Source organism: Eschscholzia californica, unplaced genomic scaffold, assembly GCF_041429995.1.
Source record: "Eschscholzia californica isolate CP2 unplaced genomic scaffold, dmEscCali1.0.p SCAF_1, whole genome shotgun sequence".
NCBI lineage: Eukaryota > Viridiplantae > Streptophyta > Magnoliopsida > Ranunculales > Papaveraceae > Eschscholzia > Eschscholzia californica.
In genome coordinates this window covers 2,332,286-2,344,414 of record NW_028238198.1, presented here as the reverse complement: position 1 = coordinate 2,344,414, position 12,129 = coordinate 2,332,286, and the positions used below count along the sequence as shown (strand labels likewise).

At 34.7% G+C, this 12,129-nt stretch overlaps 1 protein-coding gene across 1 annotated transcript; it reads right to left on the bottom strand.

The window, feature by feature from the left end:
* Positions 1-8,904: 8,904 nt before the first annotated feature.
* On the bottom strand, positions 8,905-10,044 carry LOC147563142 (putative ubiquitin-conjugating enzyme E2 38). Its single transcript, XM_086655149.1, has one exon. It carries the CDS (start codon positions 10,042-10,044, stop codon positions 8,953-8,955), a length of 1,092 nt encoding a protein of 363 aa, XP_086511275.1. The 3' UTR covers positions 8,905-8,952.
* Between the last annotated feature and the right edge of the window lie 2,085 nt (positions 10,045-12,129).

The following is a 12,129-nucleotide window of genomic DNA, read 5'->3' as shown; positions in this document are numbered from 1 at the left end:
CAGTCTTCACTTTTACCTTGTATTGAATGAAGTATTGAATGAAGTATGAATTCATAAAAGTATTGAATGAAGGAAATGGATTAATAGGAAGAAGCTTTTTTCAGTCTTCACTTTTACCTTGTTCAAAATGAGACTGTACAATTCACCAGCTTGAGGAGGATAATAAAACAGTCTGTCTTATTATCTGTTTTAATGGGGTCAAACACATTAAAACAAACTGTTCTCTCTCTCTAGATCTGTTCTAGAGAGAGAGAGAGAGAAAAAAAAAAAGAATTTAGAAAGAGCGAGAGGAGAGAGAAATTTTTTAAAAAAAATTATGTTTGAAGGTCGCCGGCCGGAAAATTAGCCGGCCGGCGACTTTCGCCGGAGAAGATGATGAGGTGTCTAAAGAAGATGAAGTGGCAAAGAGAGGTGATGAGATGGAGGAGATTTTTTTATAGCATCTTCTAAAATTAGAAGCCCCTTAGAAATAAAAAGAAACATAAAAAGTCAATCTTATTTGACTAGTTTTAAGAAAAGTCTTTATTCCCCGGAGAATTTTCTTTATTCCCCAAAGTCGCGGCCTTTTAAAAGCCTAGAACTAGTGCAAACTTGCAAGTGAATGTGAAAGGTGAAGTGGGCCTAAGTTTAGCCCGTATTCAAATTCAATAAAGAAAATGCAAGCTTAATTCAAAAAAAAATGCAAGGAAGTCAAAGAAAAGGAGAAAGAGAAAGAAATACTTTTCTTGTGACTTGTACATCTCAAAATTGAAATGACTTTAGTCATTAAATTGAACTAAGGGCGCCACATCTTGGCATCTTTTTCTCTTTTGGCAGTTCAGAATCCACCAATAAAGCTACCTTAAAGTTGGTTTAACGAATAACCGTTGAGCTGTTATGTCATCTATTTATCTTTAACACGAAAAAGGTTGGGGGAAGATTAAATTTGTCCACTCGGATGGAAAAAGGGAGACATTTGACAAAATCAAATTGTCCATTGTCCGTCTGTGTCCTCCTAAATTGTCGGACAATCCAAAATCCAGCTATTTGAGCCCGTGCACAACCACTTTTGATTTCTTCTTTAAGTGGCCATATAGATACTAATAACTTCAATCACTTTTTCCTTTACCACTAATGATGTAGGGAAAAAGATGAAGACAATACATTTTTCTTTTATCATAATATCTTAGTTCCACATTGTAAATTCTTTGAGATAAAAGAAATCCAAAGCTTTATAAACAAGAGAAATGTAAGCAATAGTCTAATAATAATACACGTAGGTTCAAGTGGGCAAGCAACCTAAACACTAACCTTTTAGCTAAAGCTTCTTGTATGTGCTTCCTGACGATCTGGACTGGTAATTTCTGTCTTGGACACCAGACGTCCGTGGACACATCAGACTCGGGCGGTTCATGGGAGGATGCCGCTCACCGAATTTTTTCCACCCTTACTTTCAACAAATGTAAGGCCTGATTATAATGGGCCGACTCTATAGACTTGCCCAGTTGTAATGGGCTAGTTTGAATTGGCCTGTGAAACTTTTTGGACCACCTTGTCAGTGTTCTGGTTATACCTATTCCAAGTTCCATCTAGTTTAGTAACCTAATCAAAACTCTGGTTTATTTGACCTAAGATTTCTTAATAAAATAACAGACAAGATCATAACATAAAATCAAACCCATTAAACCATGTAAGAAGATCGGTGTTAATTACTTGAGAGAGAGAGAGAGGGAGAGAGGAGAGAGAAACTGTCAGGATTAATAGTTGAATCAGAACTTTGAAAGATTTAATCCTTCACCGACCAGGAGAAGTATCCTCACTATTGAAGGTAAACCCTAGTACTCATGTTCTCTTCTGCAACTTGGGTTCTGAATCAATTCATTGATTAATATGTTAGTTAAGTATTTAAGCACTTTGGAACCTGTTTACAGCACCACTGAGTACTGATTCATTTGAATAACTCAAAAAAATTATTTATTTGTTTTAATGCTATTGAATGATTGAAATGTGAATCCAATAATATAATATAGGTCAGCACTTTGGAGAAATCAAAATAGTTTCCGAGGTGTGAAGACTTTGTCAAAAACTGATCAACTTTAGCTGACCAGTATATTTTCTAAATGTTAGGGGAAAGTAAATGTTTTGACCATTTCTTCTCCATTCCAGCAAAGGTTATCGAAATCCAGCCACCACTATCATCACCGAAATCCGGCCACCACCATCATCACCAAAATCCGGCCAACCATCATCACCAAAATCAGACCACCACCTCTCTCCTTATCGATCTTCACCAATATTCTGTTTTGCTCTCATTCACCCTAAACTCGCTCTCTATCCCTCGACCCCCCTCTCTCTCTTACCATCTCTCTCTCATACACTGAGAGAGGGAGATCGGTATTTAAGGTTAGGGTTTGTATTTGAAGGTCTAAGAGAGAGACCGTAAGGGAGAGAGGGGCCGAGATTGAGAGCCAAACTATAAGAGAGAGAGAGTGGGGAGAGGAGGCAGAAAATTGTGATGGTTGTGGCCGGAGATGGTGGTCGGAAATGGTGGCCGGAGTTGAAGATGATGAAGAAGAAGAAGAAGAGGAAGAAGCAATGTTTGATTTTCACTTAAAATTTGTTTCCCTAGAAAATTTCTAAAATTTCACATATTTCCTTTAAAATTTCACACCCCGAAAACCATTTTGCTTTCTCCAAAGCGCTGGCATATAATGTACTGTTTGACACTAACAATCAAAATTAATAACGAAATGGTTGCTTCTTAGACAGAAAAATGACCCGATCAATGGGAACCAATCACATCAATATTTATTTCGACTTTTAAAGCTAGATAGCATCAGAAAAAATATAGTTATCAAATAAATTTAAGGGTTTTTTGAGTTTACCCCCTTAATACTAATTGGTAATTGAATTTACCCCCCTCAATAATTGATAATTGAGTTTACACACCTCAACTTACTATTTTTGTTACAAATACTAAGACAATGTTTGACGGTGTGTGGAAAAAGAATATGACTATCAAAAGTAATGATCGGGTAATGTGATTTTAGTAATTGTAATACCTTAGTATGTTAGGTTTAGTCAAAAATATGATTTGTAAGGACTTTTTTTTGTCCGTACACTATTTAACTTATGATTCAGTTCCTTTACGCCAAACGTGACCCTAATATTTTGCTTACAATAGCCAGTTGAAGGGGGTAAACTCAATTATTAATTATTGAGGGGTAAACTCAATTACCAATTAGTATTAAGGGGGTAAAATAAAAACCCCTAAATTTAATTCCACAATCTTTGGGTAACTATCCCGATAACTCTATAAGATTATGTACCTAAAATTCTACATCGAGTGATCGCCTATCTAACTTAACACTAAAAACATTTACAACATAATTAATATTTCTTTTAATGGCACCCACAAGATAATAATTATAACTTTAACATCTTGGTATCATTATTTAGGGTTTTGTGAATTTTTTTTTTAGTATAAAATGTTTTAGGCTGTGAATAACACGACAATTTTTTTAGTTTATCGTAGAAACTATATGAAAAGAAATGTTGTAATAGAATAAAAAATTAGCTTCCATATAGACCGTTAATGTTTTTTTTCCTATTACAGTTTGTATTTGATCTGTTACAACATTATGTTTCCTAGCAGCAAAACTAAATCAAATGTGTAGAAAACTAGGAGATACCTTCGAATGTGATTGTATCTATGCCAATTTAGTTTAGCAGAGAGGGTTGTTGTGATCACAGTTATTGTTATTATTGTTAATGTTAAATTATTTATTAATAATAATAAGGGAAATGCTATTTTCCCAAGGAGGTTGAGTTGACAAGGGGTTTGACATAATGATGAGGTGGATGTCTTTCATAAGCGAAAAAGTGGATGACCCAAATCTGAACTGTTCAAATCGAACGACTCAGATTAAAACAAATTTTTCGTCCACTTTCTTACTTATGAAAGACATCCACCTCATCATTATGTCAAACTCCTTGTCAACCTCCTTAGGAAAGTAGCATCACAGTAATAATAATGTTATTAATATTATTTTATAACATTATTATTATTATTATTATTATAGTTAAATGAGTGCTAACTTAGGTATGGTCCGTATGGACATGCTCACGAGGTGGCACGTGACATGTTGACAAGATTGTGGGACCATGGATTTTTTTTTTTTTGAGTATAATTCATTAATATTTAAAAGGAAAACATATGTTTACTGTTTTTGGCCACCCCCAGTAAAAAGAGAAAAATAACAGGAAATAAATAAGTGGTTCCCCACATCAAATCCCTTAATTGTGATTCATCTTCTGTGCATCCAACGCGTGAGCATCTCGATTTGCCACCCGTCGACAGTGAGTAAAAGAAACCCTAAATCGAGCGGCATATCCTTTTAGGTCTTCCAGATGTGTGATGAGTTGCCATGAAACCGTCGGATCCTTGTCATTTAGGTATTTCACTATTAATCTTGAATCTCCTTCCATTATAAAGTCTGTTAAGCCTAGTAATTCCGCCGCTTCCAAACCTAGAATGAATCCACAAATCTCACTGTGAAGAGGAGATATTGGCATGAAGGAAGTTGATGTTGAAAATACAATTCCTCCTTTATAATCCCTTATCAAGGCGGCCGCAACTGCTTTATCCTCTTTGTAAGCTCCATTTACATTGATCTTCAGAGTTCCCATTAATGGAGGTATCCATTCCTCTTCCTGCATGTTGTCAATAAGAGAGGTATTTAGATTATTTAAGAAATCAGGGAGTTTTATTAGGGAAACAGTGGTATTAAGCCACACTCGACGAATATCGACTGGTTGATTATTAAATATTGAGGCGTTCCTTGCTTTCCACCATTCCCATAGAAGATAAGTATATGTTAATCATGTTTTCTTCAAACTTTCCCCTTGACTCAATATATTCTTGATGTTTTCTAAAGGGTTTGTTCCTAGTTGTTGCAGATCCGGGTTTCCTGTATGTTGAATAAAGGATTGAAAACAGGAGCATTCCCCAAACAGGTGGGTTAAGTTCTCTATTTCATCTCTATCACAAATCTTGCAGACTTGAGGTAAGGTGTTGATGCTAATCCCTATATTATTTAAAGTAGGAAGACCATTGTTAATCAGTTTCCAAATAAACAACTGAATATTAGGGTTCATTGATGTTTTCTTCCAAAAATTTTTCCATGGGAAGTTTTGAGCAAACTCTGAAAGTGGTGGTTTCTCACGAATCACCTTGTAGTATGATTTCGGATTAAATTTACCATTCACTGTTGGTTGCCACACTAGTTGATCGTTGTTAAAATCCATACCCAAATTAATATCCAAGATAGCATTTACTGTTGTGTTGTTGAAGTAGCTATTTAGTAACTCTTGATTCCATCTCTTTGGACCATGTAGAATTAGATCTGAACCCAGAAAATATTATTTGGTAATGGTGAAATAATCTCCGGCTTTTTATTTTCAATTGTTGGTATCCATGGATCAAATGCTATTTGATTGAAGATCCATCTCCCACCAACCATACGCAATTTTTTTTCCATGGTATCCCTAGTATGTAGAATTGCTCTCCATAGATTTGATGAGGTATGAGGTTTTGTTGAAGACCAAAAGTCATCATTTTGAAAGTATTTTCCCTTGATTATCTTTGTCCACATTGCATTAGGGTTGGTAAGTAACCTCCATGTCAATTTCCCAATTAACGATTCATTTACTTCCTTCAGTGATCTAATGTCTAATCCACCATTTTCTTTTTGGCTTGTGATGATCTCCCATTGTATGAAATGCATTTTTCTTTCATCTTGTTTATGCCCCCACCAAAAGTTCCGTTGTTTCTTGTCTAACTGTTGAATTAGACCTTGTGGTATTACTTGAAAGCTGAATGGATAAGTGCAATATGAGTTTAGCACTGATTTTATTAGAACTGTTTTCCCTGCTTGTGTTGTGAATTTTTGCCTCCAATCCGACAAGTTCTTTTTATACTTTTCTACTAGCCATTTATGACTTTTGATTCTATTTCCTGGTTTTAGTAATAAGGATCCAAGATACTTGGCCTCATCAGTCATCGTGGGAGCATTTAAGTCAGAGCTGAGTTGAACCTGCATATGAGAAGTTGCACCTTTACTGAAATACAGAGAAGATTTAGCAAAATTTACTAATTGACCCGAGAAGTTAGAGTACAGGGACATGATGTCCTTTATTACTTGGAGATTATGAGAAGATGTGGCCCCAAAAAGTATAAGATCATCAGCAAAAAGTAGATGGGACACACTAGGGCAATGCTCATTAATTTTGTATCCTGTGTTTTTGTTTTGAACTTCAAATAATGAAATGAGGAGAGAGAGGGCTTGGGAGGTAAGGATAAACAGGTAGGGGGATAGGGGGCACCCCTGCCTTAGGCCTCTAGTGGCCTTAAAATTGCCCTTTGGTCGGCCATTGACATTAACACTGAAAGAGGTCGTGGTGATGCATGACATGATGAGATCTAAAAATTTTCCTCGAAATCTTGTGGCCTTAAGCACCTTATGAAGAAAAGACCAGTCAACTCGGTCATAAGCCTTTGCCATGTCCATTTTGAGACAAAAAGCCCCCTTAGATTTGACCCTAGAGTTGTGCATAGAATGGATTATTTCCTGAGTTATGACTATATTATCTAATATTTGTCTCTCTGGGACAAATGCATTTTGAGTCCACATTATGCAACTTTCAAGATGGGGTCGGATTCTATTTGCTATTATTTTTGTGATGAATTTGTACATCGAGTTGCACAGAGAAATTGGTCGAAAATCTGAGGCGAAACTCGGATTACCACATTTAGGAATTAAGGCTATATTCGTGAAATTAATAGAAGGATCAATACGACCTGATTGATCTCTTGTATGTACTGCACTAGCTCCTGTCCCAAAGTGTCCCAATTGTGTTGAAAGAAGTAACATGGGAATCCATCTGGTCCCGGACTTTTTAATGATCCCATATTCATCACAATAGCCTTAATTTCTTCATATGTGGGAGGCCTAGAGATGTCGTCCAGTGCTTCTTCCGAAAGTACCTTGAATGCATTCAATAACTCTGAAGGGGGATCTATTACTTCACCCGCTGTAAACAAATTTTGAAAAAAAATGATTAGTTCACTAGCAATAGAATCCGGGTCTGATATTGTATCCCCATTTTGATCTTAAATTTTACAGGGACATTGACCGGTCAACGGTGGCTTACTAGTGTCTCGCTTTCACACCGGTTCTTAGTTCACCATCTAGCACCTGTCCCACCCTAGGTCTTTTCAAGTTTCATGTGCACTTCATACGTGTGGGTCAGCCCCTAGCTAGTACATTTGTCCAAAGACTTTTTTTTTTGTTAAAATGTCCAAAGACTTGTTGATCTTTTTTTAAAACTAGACTTGTTGAATTTACTTCCATTTCTTTGGGTTTACAAATCTTCATTCGTTGGTTCGATGATACCGGATACGTATTGATATGATTCATTGTTCTTAAACCGATGAGTAACTTATGCTACCATTGATCGATTCCTTAACTTCTAAGTTTTACTAAAATTTGACTGTGATTCTAGTGGTATATGACCTTCGTTTGAGTTTTATTGTTATTATCAAAATGAAAGATCAGGAGTATTGTCTCTAATTAAAAGATTATGGTTCTCGCCACTTATCATCCATTGCACTATCCGTCGTATAGTAGAACTTAATATCCTTTCCGGCCCATAGAGCGGCAATCATGACTAATTTATGTAAACCAGCAAGTCTTGCTTTTCTTTCTAAATTTTATCCATACGATTAAATCGGTCCAAATTTACTTGCAAAAAACAGTCTGTTCCAAAACAAGCACAATAAAATTTAAGAATATGGGAATGCCAAAAGTTTTAGGGTTTTAGTTCTTCCTAGTAGGAGCATCTTGTAGTTGTAGACTTGTAGTCTAGCTGCTTCCTCTGGAAAACAAGCACATTTTTCTATTCTCTGTCCTGGCTTCCCAAACTATAGGCCCACTGTATAGAAATTTGAGTACCCAACCAACTGGGATACACAATGTGGACGTCTCTCTCAATCACTTTCTCTCTAACTTTCAAAACCTCTCTATATAAAAAAACAAGAAGAGCCCACTCCTTTATCCCATGCACTTGTCTTCCACACTCCCAACACTACTTGTTTGAGTGTCATTGGTTCCTATTCTCCCTTTTGTTCTTCTTCTTCTTCTTCAAGCTACTTTTGTCTCTAAACATCTACATTCTCATCTTCATTTTTTGTTTCTCTCTCTTACCCATATATTGCCTTGATCTAATTAAACTTGTCTTCTTAACAAAAAAAAAAAAAAAATTAAACTTGTCCCATCATACATTATCTATTTCTCTTCATTTTGTTGTTATACATATCTCTTTCACCTATATATATACGTACATGTTCTTTATTTGTTGTGAGTTGTAATTCTTACTAGCTAAGTAGTGGATTATTATCAAATGTCAAGAAGAAGATCCTCACGTTCAAACTTGTGTATTCGATTTGAATTATTTCTTTTTTGACCCCTATTTGTGACCAACTTCTTTCTTGAGTCTCTATTTTGCATAAATTCAAATATGATCCCTTTTTTAAAGTTAAATGTCATAACTGCCATTCCACTAGATATATTTTCAAAATAAAAAGAAAATAAAAAATATCTCTCTACCTCACCTATCCGCCTCACATCTCTCTTCTCCGACATGAAATATTTTACCAAGTTTTTAGGGACTGTTTGCCTTTTTGAAGGCTTAAGGTTCGTTTGGTTACTTACGTAAATGAGGGATAAAATGGTTAAAATTTTGATTCAGACATACTGATTCAGATTTCAAAAACAAACATCTAATTAGTAAAACAGTTCAACCAATTCAGATTGAGCTAATTCAGATTCAGCCAATTTAGATTCAGACCAAAAAAAAAACAACACCTAAGGAAAAATAAAATTTTCACACTCACACTTATTTTGTGCTTCAAATTTAAACATGTATCTTCCTTTTGATGCCTACATAAATATAACTTCCACATAACAGGAAAATAGTTATTAAAAAACCTATTATAAAATTAATAATTTTACGCCACGTCGGCACCTTCTTTGGTGGAAGTCGACGGTAATCACCAATGGTATCTATGAAATTGGACAAATTCAACATGTTCTCTTCTGCTTCAAAATTCCACCCATTCTTTATAAACCCTAGATAAAGCTTTAAATATGTAGTAACCAAAGAAGGATAGTTAGTGGCTGAGGTGGTGCTTGAAGACCATTTATCCCTATAGTTTTGACAATTGGTTAAAATAGCTATAGCACGATCACGAAAATGGTGAGAAACAAATTTTTGGAAATGATTTGGTGGGTTAGCAAGAACATTCAACATAGTTCGGCAACTTAGAATGAATGTTTTTGTATTAGATTCTTCGATAATATTAGCGGCGTGCTGAGGTTCGATGACAACTTTAGAAGGAATCTCTTCGAGAAATAAGGCTTGAATATATATAAGAACTTGGAGTAGAGACGATTCAACCTGATTCCATTGCTTCTCCTCTGTTCCTTCAATGCAACTCCATTCTCCCCAACATTGATGAGGCAATTTTGGGTTCAGACTAAAATCAAATGAAGTGTGAATCTTTGGTGGACGTATAGGGTAATCAGAAGGTAAATAAATGTCAAAAAAGAAGAGACCGTCTTGGTAAGGAGTACCTGATGGACCTATAATGACTGCTCTAAGGATATCGATTCTTTTTTCGTAAGCTCTAACATAAATTGAATCAGGAAGATTTTCTTCTAGAATTTCCCACTCTCTCATTATTCTCTTTTTTGTTTTGTTACTATATTCTATTATACCCCCCTTACCGTACTTATAGTAATGGTGATCTTTTACATCATCATCATGGGTCTCTTCTTCACAAATTATTTCGAAGTGCTTGAATTTATGGTTCCCTTCTGTTGGTTTATGACCAATATTTGGGTTCTTCGTTTCACTTCTGATCCACTCTTTTTCTGTCTTCAATTGATTTTCCATCCTCACTTTACTACTACTGCCTTCTTTCTTCACTGCCGACCTACCCACCATCTACATGTATGTATATATATAGAGAGAGGGAGGGTATAGATTGGGGGGATTGATATTCAAAACCGCCATCCTAATTTAGTGGGATTTGGATTTGTTTGGGTTAATCCCCATCTTTATAGGATTTGACTAAAAGTCTAGAAATAACACTGACTCAATCTAATTTAAACTCTATCAAGGCAGTCTAAATAGGAGTTAGTTGGATCACTTATAAAAACAACCCAAATTCACGGGCCGGTAATATAAGGCCCAAAATGGAGAAGTTAAAGAGAATCAGGCCCAAGACTAAATAATAATGAGGAAAAAACCCAGTAGGTAAAAATACAATTTTACTATCTAAAGAGAAATTTTCCGCCCAATTCAACGTCAAAAAACAATTTTGAACATTTCTGAACAATTCTTGGTTTGCTCTCGATAATTTTGTAAATTTCTGAACAAATGTTAGTTTGTCTCAACAATTTGTAAATTTTTTAACAAATTCGTTTTTGCTTAGACATTGTTTTGCCAAAATATTTCGTATTTTTTTCTTTTGCATTTTACATAGACAAACTAACACAAACATTTCGGCTACAACTTTTTTCGATTTTTCTTGTGAAAAAATAAATGGTTTCCGCATTTTTTTGTTTTGCTTTCGACATAAATATAAAGACTAAAGCATTTTTTATTTGTAATTAAAATGTTATGCATATTATATGTTGACTAATACATTATATATGTTGTTAAGAACATAATTATATATGACGCCAACATTTTATAATAAGTCGGGACATTATTATAGATATTGTCAACATTTTATAACAACACAATGATATATGTTGTCAACATATAAGGGTAAAAATAAAATTATGAAAAAAAATATGTTGTCTTGTTAACAACATAATTACATATGTCGTGAACATTTTGAAAAATGTTCAAAAAATAGGTTTTTTTGACATTATTATTTTTTAGTGGGTTTATTTCTTATTAGGGTCTAGATTTTTGGGTTTTTCACTCATTTAATTCACACGTATAGTTAGTTATACACGGTGCCATATATTTTCGGGATTTGTTATTACTGTAATACGTGTTTGATGTTTGTACTTAGATTTTCACTTATTAAGTGTGGGTCAGTAATTTTAGGTCGATTATTTTTCAATTAATAAGTGAAATTGTGCAAAAGTAAGTACAAAAAAAAAATAAGTTATAAGTATTAAACAATTGATAAATACAAAATGATTTTAGGATGATTCTTCACTCTCTTCACTCATCCTTCACCTAAGTTATTCCCCTAAATTTTTTTGGCATCTCTTCTCTTACTAATCACGAAAACCCAAACTTCATGGTACAACTAAGGTCTTTCTCTTTCATAATTCTTAATTATTTTTCGATTAATAATTTAGACACAAAATATTCACAAACCGTAGTTCTCTTGTATTTAAACTCATGAAGACAAAAATCAAACACTTAGAATTGATGACAAACAAACACCGTAACACTTCCAATTGATATCACTTACTAAATGATCTTAATAAGTGATTATCACTTAGTAAGTGATTGGTAGCACTTCTAAGTACTAAAAAATCGAACACCCTCCGAGTATCATAAGAAAAGGATGGACGCCTGATTTGAGATCAAAACTGTAAACAACATTCTAATGTTATGCAAAACTCGTAGCACTAAGTACTTGAAATCTGCTATTTTTAGGGTTAGTTCTAAATTAGCCTAACCAACTAGATAATTTGTTGTGTAAACACTCAAATTTTGCCAATGGACAATACTTTTGTTGGGAAAACTTATGAGTCAATATATTTGACTATTGTCAACAGTTGGTAGCCCAAATGGTTCTAAGGGGTTGACATAAATTCCAGAAGTCTCTGGAGGTCCCAGGTTCGAATCCCAGAGAATGTAGAATCTTTGGTTATTTGAATTGGAGTTATTAGGGTGTAAATAATGTTGTTGGGCTTTAGGCCATGTCTTATTGGGCTATAGGCCCCGTTCTGTTAGTGTTTGAGTGGGCGGTTATCGAGCTTATCACATCTATTATGTATCAAGTGCCAAATGTTACGACATACGTAGATCGTAGTCGACTTTCAAAAAATATATATATAT